The 18773-nt window shown below is 46.1% G+C and overlaps 2 protein-coding genes across 7 annotated transcripts in view; both read right to left on the bottom strand.

Annotated features, from left to right (window-relative positions):
- LOC111838963 (antigen WC1.1-like) overlaps window positions 1-18773 on the bottom strand; it is a 154644-nt gene that overhangs the window by 2624 nt on the left and 133247 nt on the right. For 5 of the 6 annotated variants that reach the window (XR_011989652.1, XR_011989653.1, XR_011989654.1 and 2 more), the window contains 4 exons: window positions 1113-1427; window positions 971-997; window positions 846-878; window positions 423-545 (listed from right to left, as the gene is read on the bottom strand). Coding sequence is in view for 3 of the 6 variants with exons in the window: in XM_072710251.1 (XP_072566352.1) it covers window positions 423-545; window positions 846-878; window positions 971-997; window positions 1113-1427 (498 nt within the window). In the remaining 3 variants the exon portion in view is untranslated. The remainder of the gene's footprint in view (window positions 1-422; window positions 546-845; window positions 879-970; window positions 998-1112; window positions 1428-18773) is intronic. The other variant, XM_072710250.1, reaches the window with a different exon arrangement.
- LOC140588299 (scavenger receptor cysteine-rich type 1 protein M130-like) lies at window positions 7768-17924 on the bottom strand. The gene is made up of 6 exons (XM_072710257.1): window positions 17772-17924; window positions 12748-13057; window positions 10887-11200; window positions 8938-9252; window positions 8269-8595; window positions 7768-8100 (listed from the first exon to the last, which is right to left on the bottom strand). The coding sequence occupies exons 1-6, from the start codon at window positions 17833-17835 to the stop codon at window positions 8033-8035; spliced, it is 1398 nt and encodes a 465-aa protein (XP_072566358.1). The 5' UTR covers window positions 17836-17924; the 3' UTR covers window positions 7768-8032.

The raw sequence follows: 18773 nt of genomic DNA, 5'->3' as shown, positions 1-18773 counted from the left end.
CGTGATTCGGCGTGCAGCGAGCGGGGAAGCAGGCAAGCGGAGCCGTTCTCACGGGTAAACAGGGGTTTAATTATCAAAGACACGAACACGCAGGAACATCCACGGACATTACAATGACAGATCTGACAAGACTGACTGAGACTAGGACTAAATACAAGAGACAAGCCATAAATAACAGGACACAGGTGATCACAATCAGGGTTGAACACGAGGTAACGAGGTGGGCGTGGCACACATTAGGAGCGGACAGAGCGGGGCGTGACAGCTATAGACTTATTCCTTGTATCATGTGACCCCTGTCCCCCGTCTATCTACCACTGAAGCCAACAATGGAAAATGTAGGAGATAATACAGACTTAATATGACCCATTCAGATACACCATTCATAATGTGAGTCACCCTACAGCTCTATCCTTCTGTACCTCTCTTCAGCACTCTGTTTTGGTACAACTGGACAGCTGTTATCACCAGCAGCAGGAAGAGAAGAGCTCCCAGTACCAGGAAGACCACAAAAGGAATGGAAAGGGGTACAACTGGAGGAGGAACTAACAGATACTCAGTATAAAATGTGTCTGACAGTGCAGAATGATTGTACTAATTAAACATGCAAACATATTTTGTGCTGATTTTCAAAATATCATGGTTGGAAATGAAAAGCCATGACAGGAATAACTAAAACTTTATTGTTTTTAAAAAATGGAGAACATACATGTTCTAGCCACTTGTGATGGTCAGGGCTGCAGAGTTACAAAAATATAGTTAAATTACTCCCACATAAAAACTTAGAGCACTGAAAAGAAAGATAGCTAAGTATGATGTTATATAACAGAATATAAAAATGATACCTTTCTTTGTTGCTGTGGATTTTGATGGAATCTCTGAAAGAGAAAATTGATATCGATATATAAACAGAATTAATCCTATATTTGATAAACTCCTCAACACTATACATTAAATACATCAACTTCACCTGTAGTGGCCTTAAGCAGCGATGAACCTGTGAAATTGAAGCATTGAAGGTTATTGATAAACATTGTTTTCTATTTTTTTAGTTCTAAAAGCCAAATAACCATAATGTTGACGTTACAGTCTGTCTGCAGCCCCAGTCCCACCTGCACAGGTAACACCAGCATCCTCCTTGTGGCTGCAGCTCCTCTGCTCCTGTAGAGAGTGAGGACAGTCCCACAGGTGGAGCTCATCACCCCTGCAGTTCACCTCATTCAGCCAAATGGTGCCATTTCCTCGTCCAAAGGCAGAGTTCCCATGAGCCTCCAGTGCTGTCCCACAGCCCAGCTGTCTGCAGACCACCTGGGCGTCTCTCAGGTCCCAGGAGTCGTCACAGACTGTCCCCCAGGAGCCGTTATGCCACAGCTCCACCCTCCCTGAGCACTCGCTACTGTTCCCCCGCAGTCTCATGGGGGGGTGGCCTAGGGGGCAAGTAAAGACTGTGATTTATCAGCACTGCAGAAGGCAGAGGACACATGTGAGGATGACAGAGTCCAGTGAAGAGCTGGGACTGATTTCTCACTGATGTTACTGACTGATAAACACGTAACACTGGGCAGGTAATAACTGAACTTACGTGAACATGATCTGTCCTTGGCAGCAGCAGAACATCCTTTCATACAGAAAAAATTAAGAAAGAATTAAGGATTTTCTATATTATTATGGAATATAAAGGAAATTAAGGAAAACAAAAACGTTATGAATCCAGATAGGTTTTTTGGTGATATGGTAATCATATAAATAATAAATCCAAACACAAAGTGGATTAATAAAGATAATGAGTATGGTAGGTTACCTTTACAGTGTATCTGAGCTACTTCACCTTCCTCACATCTATTATCTCCCCAGTTAGAGGACGGGAACTGCCACAGTGTGGAGTCATGTGGGCGACATTTCAGGTTATCAAGCCAGTTCAGAGCTCCTTTCAGCCGAGACCATGAGTTAGAAACAGCCTCACTCTTTCCACAGTTGAGATGTTGACATATCAAGCTGGCTGTGGTTGTGTCCATTTGATTGAAGCACACATTTCCCCAGGTGCCATTGTAGAAAACCTCCAACTGCCCAGAGCAGCCATCAGCCAGTCTGATCTCTTTATATTCTAAGAAGAGTTTTAAGGAATAATTTAAATGAACAATTATTGATAATCAGAGAGTAACACTGAACTTGCAGAAGTGGAGTGAAACATTACATTTCTTGCATAAATATTGGGCATTAATTAACTTATCAGAAGCCTTAACCTAAAGTAATACAAATAAATTCTAAAAGTCATTACTTCACTTCCGGGTATGGCCGCAAGCTAGACGGTCGCGTTCGAGTCTGCTCTTTGCAACAATCCTGTATAATCCTTATACTTCAACCAGAAAGAATCTCTCCGGAGTGGTGGAATTGACGCAGAAATGCCTGGAGCAGGGAGAGGCAGTAGGGAGAAGTCTAAATCTACGACGCAATCCAAATTGTCGAACTTTGAAGCGCATGAAGCTGAGCAGCCGACTAGCAAGGAAGCTAACGTTATGACGGATGCTTCGGCCGCTGGCGCAGAGGCAAGCGAAGGGGTTGTGAACAGAGAAGCGCTGAATTTACACAGCATGGACCAACGGCTTCTAAATATGGCTAAGGAGGAGATACTGGGGGAAATACGCAATTTGAAAAGCGAGTTCACCGGAAGATTTGATGGGGTACTTACGGCTATAGCGGACACGAGACAGGAGGTGACTGAATGTTTGGCGCGGGTGGCAGGGACAGAGGTGCGTCTGTCCAACGTGGAGGACGAGCAGATTGACTTGAGAGCGGTGGTCGAGAAATTGGAGACAAGAAATAAGCATCTAGAGGACAAAGTGGTCGATTTGGAAACTAGATCGCGTTTGAATAATCTGCGGCTGGTGGGCCTTCCCGAAAATTCTGAGGGTCCCGACGTATGCGGCTTTCTGGAGAGTTGGTTGCCTGATGCGTTGGGGCTAGGCCCAATGCGTCACCCTTTAGTCCTGGAAAGGGCCCACCGCATTGGACCGAAGAGAGACACCGATACCCCACCAAGAACGGTAATCATGAGATTTCTTAATTACAAGCAAAAAGAAGTCGTGTTACGAAGTGCCAGAACAAAGAGGGACATCTTCTATAAGAATCGGCGTGTGAAGCTGTTTGCGGATGTCGCTGCGGAGGTGCACAGGCGACGCAAGCAGTTCGACGCTGTTCGCGAACAACTGCGTAAACTAGGAGTGAGGCATGGCATTCTTTCCCCGTCCACGCTGGTGCTGACATATAAGGAGACAGTCCACAAATTCACTTCCCCAGCGGAGGCCAAGGGCTTTACCCAGAAGATTCAAATGGAAACGGTGGTGGCGGACTGATTTATGTTTACAAGATTAGCCACAACCATTTATACAGTATATCGGTTTCGGTAAGGCATATTGGCAGTCGCAAAAGTAAGAACTGTTCAAAAAAGGATGCATTACTTGAATATGGTCGCAGGCGAATGTTAGGATAAAGGTTTAGATTTTAAGAATCTAACGAAGTTCGCGGTAGGAAGTAGAATACTTCAGGGGTTTACCCAGCGAGCTGGGTTGGAGGTTTGTTGTTGTGATGTTCGTAACGTTCGCAGTTTTTTGTCTTATTGTTCATGTGTGTACATCCTCTTGGACATATATACGTAGGGCAAGCATAAAATGTTTGCGAGTGTATAGATGACACAAAAATTTGAAATTAAGTTTACTTCCTGGAATTGCAGAGGCCTGGGTACACCTAAAAAGATTAAGCAGGTTATGAACAGGATAAAGGATCTAGGCTCTAGGATTGTCTTCCTACAGGAAACCCATACTCTGGAGGAGGGCAATACCAAAATTGGTAGAAGGTGGCAAGGTTCGTTGTATGCATCGTCTTATACGTTACGAGCCCGAGGAGTAATAACACTGATTCATAAATCGGTGCCCTTGCACGTTACAAATATTATAAAAGATAAATCCGGAAGGTATTTGATTATTCAGGGCTCAATTTTGCGGGAAAATTTCAACTTAGTGAATGTGTATGGACCAAACATTGATGACGATCGGTTCTTTACAAATTTATTTCTAACCATTTCTTCTCTCTCAGGTAAAACTATTATTGGTGGAGATTGGAACTGTGTTTTGAATCCAGTCTTAGACCGATCAACTGGAATTGACCAGACTCATCATAAAAGTAGGGAGGTCATCCAGAATTTTATGAGAGAACTGCAAATGATAGATGTTTGGCGGCATCAAAACCCTATCGATGTTACATACTCTTGTTATTCCAAAACATTTAACACTTACTCCCGTATTGATTACTTATTGATTTCGGTAGATTTGTTGCCTGATATGGGAATTTGTTTTTATGATAGTATAACAATCTCGGATCATGCCCCTTGTAACGTAGCTTACACCCATAGGGGGTTATTGATAGACCCACCTAGGTGGTGTTTACATCAAAAGTGGCTTAGAGATGAATCTTTTGTAGGATATGTGGGGGATAAAATTGATGAATATTTTAGTCTAAATACGACACAGACCGCAGCCGGTATCAGGTGGGATGCCTTTAAGGCTTGTATAAGGGGTTATATCATTTCTTATACCTCCTCCAAATCTAAAGAACAGCGCAGGAAAAGACAACAGCTGGAAGGGAAAATAAAACATCTGGAGGATCAACTGTTTAGAGATAAAAATCCGCATGTAGGAAAAGAACTGATGCTGTTGAAAGCACAGTATAACAAGGCCGCGGCGGACAGGGCAGCCTCTAACATAATACGGTTAAATCAGTCTTTTTATGAACAGGGTGAGAAACCCGGTAAGGTTTTGGCGTGGCAAATAAAAAAATTGGACACACGAAAGGACATAACTACAATAACGACTGCGAGTGGGGAGACAGTCGTGGACCCTATAGAGATAAATAATGAATTTAGACAGTTTTATGAAACACTTTATGACTCTCAAAACCAGACAGATTTAGACGAACGGAAATTATTTTTGGATAAGTTACACATACCAACTGTCACAGAGGATCTAGGCTTATATTTGGACTCAGATATTAGTGAGGAAGAAATACTCGGAGTAATTGAAAGCATGAACGCAGGTAAAAGGGCAGGCCCTGATGGGTTTCCGATTGACTTCTATAAGAAATTTAAGGGACGGTTGGTAAGGCCAATGTTGGAAATGTTAAAAGAAGCGTTTATGGTGGGGGACCTCCCTGACACGATGGCGAATGCACTAATCATTTTATTGCCTAAACCTGGAAAGTCTAGAGACAAATGTGAGAACATGAGGCCAATAAGCCTGCTTAATACAGATCTTAAGATAATCAGCAAACTACTAGCAAATCGTTTGCGAGACGCCCTCCCATTGCTTATACACAGGGATCAAAATGGCTTTATCTCAGGTAGGCAGGGTCTATATAATGTAAGGAGGGTTCTTAATGTTATTCAAGCTTTGGATGTCCCTAAAGACACGGCCCTCCTCTCCCTGGATGCTGAAAAGGCGTTTGATAGGGTAGACTGGGCATATCTTTTTGAGGTGTTGGAGAGATTTGGATTGGGGCCAAAATTTCGGAAATGGATACAACTATTATATTTGCACCCGACGGCAGAAATTCTAACAAATAAAAATGTGTCTAAACCAATTATGGTTAAACGAGGTTGTCGGCAGGGATGTCCGTTATCCCCGTTGCTCTTTACTTTAGCGATGGAGCCCTTGGCAATAGCCATACGGTCGCATTCATACATTACCGGTATCATGGTCGGCCAGGTGGAACACAGGCTGTCGCTGTATGCGGATGATATCATCTTGTTCCTTTCACGACTAAATTTGTCTATCCCGGCATTGTTGGAACTAATTGATGAGTTTGGTCATATTTCTGGATATGTAATAAACAGATCGAAATCATCCATCCTATTGCTAGATAATAGAGAAAGAGAAGACCCGCCGGAGGCTGTTTCACATTTCAAATCAGTTTCTAAATTTACTTACTTAGGCATACATATTCTTCCAAGTTTGGATTTAATAGTTCAGCATAATTATGAATCGTTGGGTAACGAAATTAAAGATAGCGTCAACAGATGGAGTCTTCTTCCCATGTCCCTCATAGGTCGAATAAATATTTATAAAATGAGTATACTTCCGAAGCTATTGTATGTTTTTCAGAATATCCCCTTACCTCCTCCTGCTGATTGGTTTAAAACGTTTAGGAAACTGCTTCTTGATTTTTTATGGTCGAACAAACGTGCTAGAATACGCCTGTCTCTACTGCATTTACCATACGATGAGGGAGGCTTGATGTGCCCGAACATAGAGTGGTACTATTGGGCAGCTCAGCTTAGATCTATTGGGTGCTATTTTTGTAAAAATGATCCTCCCCAGTGGACAGAAATGGAATGTGGCGTATTGAGCCCCCCATTACCCTTGTACCTCTTTTCGGATACAGAAGTTAATTTGATGAAGAAGACTAAGAACCCAATAGTTAAAAATATGGTTAAGGTGTGGTATACTGTTAAAAGGCACATTAAGGAGCCGGTCATTTTATCAAGGCTGACCCCAATTTGGGGTAATCAGACCTTCCCCCCGGGAAGAGCTGATGCGGTGTTTAAGCAATGGGCTATGAAGGGATTGGAGAAAATTCAAGATCTGTATCTGACGGGCTCTGATAACATGATGACATTTGACATGCTTAGTCTCAAATATGATATTCATAGGAAATATTTTTTCAAGTATCTACAAATTAGAAGTTATGTAGGGACGAAGCAAAGAAATTTATTGTGTCCACCCAAATCCAGGTTAGAAGAATTGGTAAGTGAACATGGTCTTGGTAGAGGTGCAATCTCAAGACTTTATAAATTGCTGTTATCACATTCTCCAGATAATTCAACCAAGAAATTGGAGGCTTGGAAGGAGGATCTACAGATAAATTTGTCACTGGATGAGTGGCAAGGGGTTTGCCGGAAGGCGCATAAACAAACTATAAACTCTCGGTTAAGATTATTACAATACAAGTGGCTTATGCGTGTCTATGTCACTCCTGTTAGACTGCACCAATACAATCCGCTGGTCCCGGACGTATGTGCGAAATGTGGGGACGAAAGAGGTACACTGCTTCACTGTGTTTGGGACTGTAGAGAACTTAGGGCTTTTTGGGGTGAAATACGGAGCACGGTGAAGTCCATTATTGCTAAGGACCTTCCTTTGGAGCCTTCCTTTATACTTCTAGGTATATACCCCGAGCACACAGACTATACGAAGACTGAGAAATTGTTTATCGATATTTGTTTATTACAGGCTAAGAGGTTGATTGCACTGTACTGGAAATGTATAGAAAGGCCAAGTGTTGGACAATGGGTCAAACAGATGTTGGCTACGCTTCCTTTGGAACGCATCACATTTTTGTTAAAAGGGAAAAAGGATTTGTTTGAGAGTGTTTGGAAGCCTTTCATGCTCTTTGCGGAGGGCACGAACTTGTCTGACGATCAAGAAGAGGACGACGGCTAAGATTTGTTACTCTTTCACTGTTTGGCGTGATATGAGCTGGTTGTCGCCTGATATTTTCTGTCAAAAGGCTTTGTTAATGTGTTGTGTGATGTTCTTATGTATTGTGTCTGAGGGGATGTTTTGTTGTGTGTTGTTTTGCTTTTGTGTATAAAAGAAAAAGTGAAATAAACATATTGTTGGAAAAAAAAAAAGTCATTACTTCAGTATTTTGTTACTGCTGTCAGTCTTTAGGTTTCATAATTTCAGATTTGTTTCCCTTTATTAAGATGAAGAGCCCTGATGTAAAATATTCACACCTGAACACACAACTCCTACATCCTCTTTATGGACACAGTCATTCTGTCCCCTCTGTGCTGAAGGACAGTCCCACAGAGACGTCTCATTCCCCTCACAGTCCACCTCATCCACCAGATGGGTCCAGTTCCTGGTCCAAAGAAGGTGGGCACTGGGTCACGGAGATCTGTCCCACACTGGAGCTGTCTGCACACCACCTGAGCATCCTTCAGGTCCCAGGAGTCTCCACACACTGTCCCCCAGGAGCCCTAGTGGAGCACCTCCAGCCTCCCTGCACAGCCCCCAGCATCACCCACCAGCCTGATGGACCTGTGCTCTGGGAGAAGGAGGGACAGAGGGAGGTAATTTGTTTCTTGTTTTTCGTTTCGTAATTGCACATCCATCCATCCATCTGATGTCAGAGCTGTTTATCTATAAGATGTTTTAAACTTTATCTTAAACACGATTTTCTAAATATGTGCTATCATTACTATTCTGTACTCACTTGAACACTCTATGGGCACCTGTGGACCAGAGCTGCAGCTCAGTCTCTGTAGATCACTGCAGTTCAACAGGTGAGATTCATTCCCAGAGCACTGATACCCTGTCAGACATACATCACTGTCCCCTGTCCCAGACAGGGAGGAGCTGTACAGCCTCACTGCAGAGCCACAGCCCAGCTGCCTGCAGACCACAGAGGTCTCCCTGAAGCTCCAGGAGTCCATGAGAACTCTGCTCCAGGTCAGCTGGTAGTAAACCTCCACCTGACCCTCACAGCCACTCTCTCCAGACAGTCTTACTGTCCCATTGAGAGCTGAGAGAGATTTAGACCCTGTGGATACATCAGTCACTGTCAGTGTTTGTCAGATGTGCATATTAGAAACATCTTTGACTACACTGCATTCAATTAGTTATTATACAAACTGCTGGAGTTTTGGCTGCATATGTTAATATTTCTAATGTTGCCATTAAAATGTTTATATAAAACATTTTTAGTCTGCAAGAGCCCCACATTTCTCAGTGATTTACTGTAAGTAGCATAGAAGTTTGATGAATTTTTTTATGATACCAGGCTATTCTGATTTGTATAATCATAATATATATTGGTTCACAATTTTTTTAAAACCCAAACTACTAATTCATTGTACAATGTCAGCTGTAGTACCGTCATCACCTTCACAGATGAGTCCTGCATCCCGTCCATGAGAGCATGCAGCTCGACTCCATGAGGACACAGCACACTGGGAGAGGTGTGTCTCATTCCCCTGGCACTCAAACACATCAGCCCAGATGCGGCCCCTCCCCTCTCCAAACCAGGCCTGTCCTGGCACTGCCACAGCGCTCCCACACTGCAGCTGCTGACAGAGGACACTGGCTGCTCTCATATCCCAGGATGCATCACACACTGTCCCCCACTCACTGAGGTATTGCAGCTCCACCCTCCCGGAGCAGGAGTCAGGGCCGCCCACCAGCCTGGAGTCTGTGTACCCTGCAAACAGCATGGATGTAGAACAACAGAGAAACAAATAACATGGTTGCTGCACAGATTTTAACATCAACATTAAGACTTTTTAAGACCTTTCTAAGACCTCAAAAAGAAAAAAATAAAACCATTTTCACGACCAAAAAAAAACCCATAGCTCTTGCCATTTTAAATGTACTTCATGTATACATGAACTGCACAACGATTTTAAAAGATCCGCTTTTGTTAGCACCAAGTGACGCTGTGTATATTGTGAGGAGTGTGGTTTCACAAAGGCATATAAATTTAAACACTAAAGCTCTAATAAATTGTATTGCAGGTCAAAAAATTATGTTTCTAATGTCACACTTGGCAAACTTAGAGGCTGCTTAAACTGTGATCATAGTAGCCTGATTCCACAAATGTTCCAGTCTAAGTAGTGGTCCAGTGTTTCAAATGAAAGTCTATTTGTTTTGATTTGATTGATTTGTTTAAACTTTCATCAAACATAGTCACAAAGCTGTCGTCATTCACAGCTGATCTCAGCTCACGTTGGACGAAAGGTGCAAAACTGAACCTAGATATATACGCGGTCTTATCCCTCCCACAGGTGAACGACTTTACTATGGCTGAATCCAGGAACATCACCTGAAACACTGTGTTAATTCCACTTTGTTAATTCCACTTTTCTGTATTAATTTGTATGAATGATGTTGGCTCACCGTGTAAAGAGAACAAAGCACTTCGGCCTTAAGTGTTGCTCTTGTTGAAAACCCAGAAAAAGATGTCGAACACGATGCTTCCGAAGCTGTAACTTCGGCAATGGTTTGAACTTCCAAAGTAGCATCTGGTAGACTAGGCCCACACTGAATGTAGTTCTGGGTGGGTAGTGAAGTCATCTTTCAGGACTCATAGCGTTTGTGTTTCTCTGATGCACGATGTGTCTCGACCGCTTGAATACCCATACTACCCATTTTATAGGTCTTCTTGCACTACAAGCATTTAAGATCATGTGAGTCTGTAGCGCGTTGTAGCCAACCTGCATATTTGTCATTGTCTGTCCAATTCTCATTAAATTTGCATTTCCCCATGTTGACAATGGATCGTACTGACACAAACTACAATGCTAACATCCACTAGTTTACGCCGAACCCGCGACATGAAAATGAGCTTGTGAAGGGCTACTATATACATATATACACACCTTTACTAACCATAGAAAATCAAATTATCCTACATCGGCGGAGCGCAGTGTTTTGATATCTATGTGCTACACAAGCCAGAACTCGTGTGGTTAGCGTGGCAATAATAAACAAGGCATGAAAGCTTGGAGGTAATATGATTCCATAAACATTCATGATTTCAATAAATATTAAACCATATATGATGGGGTTTAAGAATACATGCCAGAAAAAAATAATACTTTTTAAAGACATTTTATGACTTTAAATTCGGCAATTCTAAAATAAGACTTTTTAAGGATCCGCAGGAACCCTGAATAAGCAAATGCAGAATATCATCAGGTAGCAGCAATTTTTTTTTCCTTTGTGTTAATATTATTAATATAGAGGGATTTGAAAAGTATAATTAGTGACATTCAATAATATTAGCAAACTGTCTAGCACCTATAAGTTAGTAAATAATTTTCCAGCACAACTTACAGAAGCACTTCAGTCCCACATCCGTCTCATGATTGCAGTTCTGTTCCTCTGTGGATGATCTCAAACACTGACCAAAATCAGATTCATCCCCTTTGCAGTTAATCTTCTTTGACCACACCTGCCCACCCCCCTTCCCAAATGCAGCCCCCCTGGGCTCCTCCACAGGGATCCCACAGCCCAGCTGCCGACACACAACCTTTGCATCCTGCAGGTCAAAGTCAGGATCGCACACGGTGCCCCTTGAGTCTCCAAGTGGAAATTCCAGTCTCCCAGAGCACAGATGAGGTCCTCCTGTCAGCTGCATTTCAAAATTTAAATTAAAAGTAAACAGAGATCAAAATAAAACAGATTTATCGACATCACTGAAGTAAAAGCAGCTACATTATTTCCTACTGTATGATAACAATGATAGTCTCCCCCTCATAATCATAATACTTTAAGGGCCAGCAGTGTTTAAGGAGTCCTTCTGTTATGGGTCCCTGTGCATGTGCACATCCCAAAGATGGACCCTGACAGTAACCCAGAGCCGTTCCTAGACACGTCTGAGCAGATGGCTGCTGCATGCCAGTGGCTGCACACTGACTGGTCTTTCCTTCACCTTTGCTCAGCTGTAGTCAGGTTCTCTGCACTGAAGACATCAGGGGACAGGTGGCCCTGTGGTTTCGGCTATCGGTGATGTCGTTCAGGTTACTGACCCTGATGGAGTCGCTACATTAGTGTCAGGAGCAGGACAAGGTAACCTGCACATGGGGAGTAAGGCTGGTGGTGTGTTTCCCTGAGTGTGGCTTTTGTTACTGTTGGTCCAGCATAAGACTGTGTATAGGAGGGGGTGGTCAGACTAGTCGCCTCACTAAACACCTTTGGTGGTGAAGTTAGGGTCCCATTCTCTGCTGTGGGTCACAGGCTGCGATCTAGCAGTGTCAATAAACAATATCCTAATAATAAAAATAATAAGAGGATAATAATGTATTCACCTACATTTTATAATAGTATAAAATACTACAATTAATCACTGTTTTAAGCACATTGAAAGCTTCAGGCTAAATCAGAACAAGCATAAGAATAGAATCAGGCTTCACAGGCTCTCTGTGTTTCTGTGTATAAAATACAGCTAAACTTCCTGTAATTTTATTACCTTTTTCTCTTTGTCAGCATGGATTAAAAACCATGTGGCCATGAGCTAATGGAGGCTATAGTGTCCAGGAACAACATGATTGAATAAATATCTTGTGAATTTTAAGAAAGTCGGGTAAGATTTTGTTTACTATTTTGATTTTGCTGAGTTGCTGACCATATCTATTTGTGGTGTGTTTCTCCTTCATCAAAGAAAACCAAAAAGTAAAGCACACAGATTTTACTCTGACAGGCTTGCAGTAATTGATTAATCACACCATTTATCTATTTGCCTGGCATCCCGCCCAGGGTGTCCCCCTGCCTTGTGCCCTGTGCTGCCTGGGATCGGCTCCAAGCCCCCGCCAGCTTCACCAGCATAAGCAGTTAGCAGACAGAAGATTTGATGTATTTAGTGGGGCAAAAATTACGCTATATTTTTTTCTCAACAAAAGTTTAATAAATGTACACAATAGCATATAAAACTAGGCTGTGTGACAAATAACTCTATAAAGCCTCTAATGGTGATTTCTCCTCTGCTCATAATCTCACAAATTATCGAAGCTATGATTTATGAATGTAAATAAATATAAAACTAAGACCCACTGAGTCATTCTAAACTGACATTCAAAGTAACACACAGAGCTGCACTATTAAAAGCTTTTCTGAGAGACTTTTTAATATGTTTCTTGATTAAAAGTGAGCAAATTGACTTTGCGCAGCATGTTTACTGATCAGTACATGTGTCCTACCTGAGCAGATAACTCCAGCGTCCTCATGGTGACCACAGCTATATACTCTCTGTCTGGACCCACAGTCCTTCAGTGTCGACTCTGACCCTCCACAGGCCACATTACTCATCCAGATGCTCCCTCTTCCTGCTCCAAAGTGAGCATACTGTGGTGCAGCTACAGCATCTCCACAGAACATCTGCCTACACACCACTGCAGCATCCTCCATATCCCAGCCATCATCACACACTGTGCCCCACTGTCCTTGATGAAGAACCTCCACTCTCCCAGCACAGGGATCGCCGCCACCCACCAGCCTGACGTCACTGTCTGCAAGTGCAGGACAGTCACTGTAAGTCACTGCAGTTCAGTATCACACTCATACGGTATATGACACATGATATAAGCTTCACATTTAGAGCTATTAAAAATTTAATCAAATTAAAACAGTCAAACTGGGTACCTGGTTAGTGAATATGTGACGGAAAATCTGGCGGTTAAACGCTCTTAAAATGATTTATGTCTAATAACCAGGCACGTTTATAACACAGCTGTTTCATCTCCTGCCCCCTTTGCCCAAAATATTGAAAAGTGTGTCCTTGTAAAGGCACCGTGTAGTTTTTGTTCTTAACCTACCGGTAGTTAGCAATGCTTTTTAACCCCTCCCCCTCCCTGGCCGATAACCTTTACTGGCGAGTAGCTGCTCCCCCCCACCAAAAAAAGGTTTCCCCTCGGCTCGATAATAACCGACGGGGATCCCAGCCGCGGACCGGATCACTTTGTTACGTTTCCATTTTTTTCAGATGGGATCAGGTCGCTGGCTAATCTGGGGTCGTTAAAAAGACGCAGCCTTTAAGTTTAATTTACATGTTATTTTTGTAAATGAACCAGCGTCCAGCTTTCCGCGGACCGGAGCCTGGCGACACCCGTAATAATATGGTAGAAGGACGGAGAAGCGTCATTATAATCAGAGAAGTGATTGCTTGATACATATAAAAAGTATTATTAGGCCTATTTTAAATTCCATCTTTGAATTTTGACAAAAAAAATTTTGATATGATAAAAATTTTGCCAAAGTTGAATGATTTAGCTGGTATCATTTCTGTAAAATTCCGAAAATCCAGATATGCTAGTAGCAAACAAATTCGTCATATTTTATCCAGTGTCGTATTTAATTATAATTTATAGGCCAATCTTCCGTTCATTTCATTAATAAATCATGGATCAAAAATATTCTGTAATTATAATAATATTTTTATGAATAATACATAGTTTTGATATGCTGTAGCGCAAATGTTCTTCCGTTTGACTTATTGGCATATTGAACTTAATTGTAAAAATGTCCTTAGACTCAGTTTAAAATAACCAGCAATATTATATCATACCCTGGTTATGAGTTTATTGTATTAAAGGTACAATCAGTCAGGTCAAGTCAATATATTAATGTATTACACTTACATTTTGTCACGGTTGCGGAGAGGCGAGCAGGGAAGCAGGGGAAAGGAGCCAGGAAGTCGGGTTGGACGGGGTTTATTCGAGGAAGACGGGACCGGGGAATCACAACAGGCAACATTACAATGACAAGTCTGGGGAAGACTGACTCAGACGAGGACTAAATACACAAGACAAGCTAGACTTAATAGGACACAGGCGATCACAATCAGGACTGAACACGAGGTAACGAGGTGGGCGTGGCACACATTAGGATCGAACGGAGCAGGGTGTGACAGAACCCCCCCCCCCCAAAGGCGCGCACACCGGGCGCGCCAGAGGAGAGGCGACGGACGAGACGAACCGGGAAAACAGGACCTGGAAAACAAAGCAGAACATCAACCAAAAACAGGGAACAGAACGGAGACGCAGAACAAGAACAGGGACGAGAAGGACAAGACACGACACAGAACAGGGAAGGCAGACAGGCAGACAAGGAAGGGAGACACAGAAGGAGGGGAGAAAGGAGGAACAAAAGGGCCAGGAGTGAATGAAGGAGACAGAAAGGGACGAGGAGCAGAGACAGGCGGGACAAACGGAAAGGGAGGAGGAACAAGGGGAGCACGAGGGAGCCCAGGCGGGCGACGGGCAGCGGCCGGAGGGGCCGCAGGGGAGAGGGAGGAGGGAGCAGGAGGGGACCACCCAGGGGCTATGGGAACGGGACGAGGGAGTGACGGAGGGGACACGGAGGGAGCAGGAGGGAACACCAGTGCAGGCAGGCAGGAGGGGGAAGCCGCGGCAGGCGGAGGCGCAGCCGGAGCCGGCGAAGGCGCCGTCCGACGCCCAACTGGAGCAGGGGGGCCCGGAGGCGACCGACATGGAGCCGGAGGAGGGACCGAGGACCGGCACCGAGGATCCAGGGGGGGACCCGGAGGGGACCGCCGACCCCGAGCCGGAGGACCCGCAGGCAGCCAGCGAGCCACAGCCAGGGGCCGAACGGGCGAGCCAGGGGGCAGGGCGGGCGGGACCCAGGCCCGACGCCTATGTCCCCTTCCCTTACGGGACACCGACAGGCGGGGTCCTGTGGGGCGTTGGCCTTGCCGGGGTAATGGCGAGGGAGTCAGGGACGCGGGCAGGACTGGAGAGGCGGCCTCAGGCGGGGCCGCGGGCAGGACGGGAGAGGCGGCCTCAGGCGGGGCCGCGGGCAGGACGGGAGAGGCGGCCTCAGGCGGGGCCGCGGGCAGGACGGGAGAGGCGGCCTCAGGCGGGGCCGCGGGCAGGACGGGAGAGGCGGCCTCAGGCGGGGCCGCGGGCGTGTGGCCAGCAGGAGGCGCCTCAGCGGGCGCCTCGGGCGTCCGGTCAGCAGGGGGCGCCTCGGCGGGCGCCGCCAGCACGCGACCAGTAGGGAGCGCCACAGCGGGTGCCGCCAGCACACGGCCAGCAGGGGGCGCAACCGCAGCCACCTCAGGCAGTTCGGGTGCCGGCAAGACGGGCGAGACAGGCAGGTCAAGAGCCGGCAGGACGGGCGAGACAGGCAGTTCAGGTGCCGGCAGGACGGGCGAGACAGGCAGTTCAGGTGCCGGCAGGACGGGCGAGACAGGCAGTTCAGGTGCCGGCAGGACGGGCGAGACAGGCAGGTCAAGAGCCTGCAGGACGGGCAATACAGGCAGTTCTGGTGCCGGCAGGACGGGCGAGACAGGCAGTTCAGGTGCCGGCAGGACGGGCGAGACAGGCAGTTCAGGTGCCGGCAGGACGGGCGAGACAGGCAGGTCAAGAGCCTGCAGGACGGGCAATACAGGCAGTTCTGGTGCCGGCAGGACGGGCGCCGCAGTCACGGGGCCAGCAGGGGGCGCCTCAGCGGGCACCTCCATCGTGCGGCCAGCAGGGGGCGCCTCGGCGGGCGCCGCCATCACGCGGCCAGCAGGGGGCGCCGCGGCGGGCGCCGCAGCCTGAGTGGTGGCAGCTGCAGGGACTGCAGGCAGAGCAGGCGGGTCAGGCAGGACAGGTGGGTCAGGCGGTGCCGCTGGCAAAGCGGCGGAAGCTGCAGCAGGCGGTGCCGCGGGTAGAGCGGCGGCAGCTGCAGCAGGCGGGACAAGCAGGACAGGCGGGTCAGGCTGGACAGGCGGGTCAGGCTGGACAGGCGGGTCAGGCGGGTCAGGCGGTGCTGCGGGCAGATCGGCGACGGCAGCAGGCAGCGCAGCCGCGGGCAGATCGGCGGCGGCAGCAGGCAGCGCAGCCGCGGGCAGATCGGCGGCGGCAGCAGGCGGTGTGGCCGGCAGGTCCGGAGCAGGCGTTGCCGCGGGCATTAGGGAGCAGGCACCCAGGAAGAGCGTTGTCTCTCCCTCATGCTGCGCTCTGCGCGGCTTTCGCCGCTTCCTTCCGGAGCGGCGGGGGTGAGCGGCCGAAGCCGCTTCAAGCTCAGTCTTGCGCTGTTTGGTGGAGGTTGGAGCCCTTGCCGTCATGCTAGCGACGGGGAAGGAGGCAGGCGGTGAGTCGGGGGGCGGCTCCCAGGAGGCGTATCGCAGGGGGGACAGCCAGGCGGCCGCTCTCTCCCTCAGCTGCTGTAGGTGTCTTCCCACCTTCGCCTGCAGCTGCTCCTCACCGATCACGTCCCTCTGTCTCATGAGCCTCCAACATTTCTCCACTAACGGGTGGGCCACTGGATCCCCCTGAAGTTCCAGCATGTTGGTCCAGTGGATCACCTCTTCGTCGGTCGAGAGGTCCCTCCCGACAGCGCTGAGCTTGGTTGGGAGACTTGTCAATCTGTCACGGTTGCGGAGAGGCGAGCAGGGAAGCAGGGGAAAGGAGCCAGGAAGTCGGGTTGGACGGGGTTTATTCGAGGAAGACGGGACCGGGGAATCACAACAGGCAACATTACAATGACAAGTCTGGGGAAGACTGACTCAGACGAGGACTAAATACACAAGACAAGCTAGACTTAATAGGACACAGGCGATCACAATCAGGACTGAACACGAGGTAACGAGGTGGGCGTGGCACACATTAGGATCGAACGGAGCAGGGTGTGACACATTTAAACTGACATTTTTGTATATTTAATGCTGATTCTGATAGGCCTACAGTGGTAATAGTTCTGTTAAGGCCGTAACAGATGTATGTAAAATATGTGCATATAAACCCATAATGGTTTTTAAGAGTACTGAGTGCCATGTTACTGTGTAAAAATGGGATTATAAAAATTTCACCTCGGCATTATTGAGAAATGTAGTCTGTTACCACAGTAGCAAAAATCCAAAGTGGAATACGTATCTGCGATAAAAAATTAATAAATGCAAAGCAATTGCTGTTTTCAGTAATTGTTAAAAGAGGATATTGCTTATATTTTAAATGAACAATTTATTCCTGAATGTAATCCAGACACTTAAATTGTTTAAAAATCTGACAGGTATTATGATGGTGTATTACCATCATAGTAAATGTTATATATAATCAGGGTCAGAGTACTGGGTACCTTTCAGTTTGTTTGTTTTTAATACACAGTACACAGACCCTGCATGCAATAAACCACAAATATTTCAGGCCCAAATAATGACCCCTGACCTCTGCTGGCTGAGAGTGGACCACTGGAGCAGAGGAAGATCATGGTACTTACTGGCTGTGGTGAGCAGAAGCAGGCATGAGAGAGGGAGGATGAACAGGCAGATCTCCATCTTCATCAGGACAAACCAGCTCTCCCCAGAGCTGAGACTCCAACCTTCACTTCTGAGCTCTCAGCGAGGGTCTTTATACCATCCTGCCCCTCAGAGTGAACACGCCCCCACCCACCAATCACACTCAGTGCTGCCTTATCAGAGGAGCTACAAGGTAACATCAAAGAGGCCCAGTGACAAATCAGGGGGCTTAACGCTCATTTTCTCCAAATATACACACACAGTAGTGGTGATGTGAGTCGGGACTCCTCCTCTCAGCAGTAAACCTGCCCAGATGATGAAATAATGTATAATCAGCAGGAAAGCAACAGGGTTTACTAGGAACCAGTAATGTAAGAACCAATAGATCGTCTATATATTTATAAAACTCTCTATAGTTTGGACAGACTGTGATTTCCTTGTCAGAGTGAGCAAGGAGCCTATTCCTGGGAGCAGAGGGCACAATAACAATTACAGACAGCAGTAACATGTGGAATTAAAGCTACACACTGACCCAGACGCACTACACCAACCTAACTGGACCTTACAACATTACCCTTCATTACAACATTACCCATTTTATAATATAAGAAAATGATGTTCAGAAGTAATCTTCTTATTTTACTGATACATTTTTTTTAAGAATAACAGATACTTACATACTCAGAAATTATATTTACCCACAAGGGTAAAGCACACTCCAGTCTAATATCCTCAGGGCTAGAAGTTTGAATCCATCCTCCTTCCTGTTGTGTGTGTGGAGTTTGCATGTTCTCACTGTGTCTGTAAGAATCTCTAGTTTCCTTCCTCAGTCCAAAAACATGCATTTAGCTTAACTGGTGACACTAAGCTGCCCATAGTGAGTGTCTGTGTGCCCTGTGACTGACTGGCATCCTGCCCAGGGTGCCCCCTGCCTCATCCTTCCTGTGTGGGTCCCAGGCTCAATGCAGCCCTGTACTGGATAA

This window comes from Paramormyrops kingsleyae, chromosome 3 (assembly GCF_048594095.1).
Source record: "Paramormyrops kingsleyae isolate MSU_618 chromosome 3, PKINGS_0.4, whole genome shotgun sequence".
NCBI lineage: Eukaryota > Metazoa > Chordata > Actinopteri > Osteoglossiformes > Mormyridae > Paramormyrops > Paramormyrops kingsleyae.
The sequence above is the reverse complement of the archived record's forward strand: the minus strand, read 5'-3'. Positions and strand labels throughout refer to the sequence as shown.

Coding starts and splice junctions, on each gene's coding strand:
- LOC140588299 (XM_072710257.1), bottom strand. CDS start 17,835: ATGAAGATGGAGATCTGCCTGTTCATCCTCCCTCTCTCATGCCTGCTT. Junction 9,253..10,886: donor TGTGGGACTGAAGTGCTTCT/GTAAGTTGTGCT, acceptor TGCTGTTTGCAG/GGTACACAGACTCCAGGCTG. Junction 8,596..8,937: donor TGCAGGACTCATCTGTGAAG/GTGATGACGGTA, acceptor ATGTATCCACAG/GGTCTAAATCTCTCTCAGCT.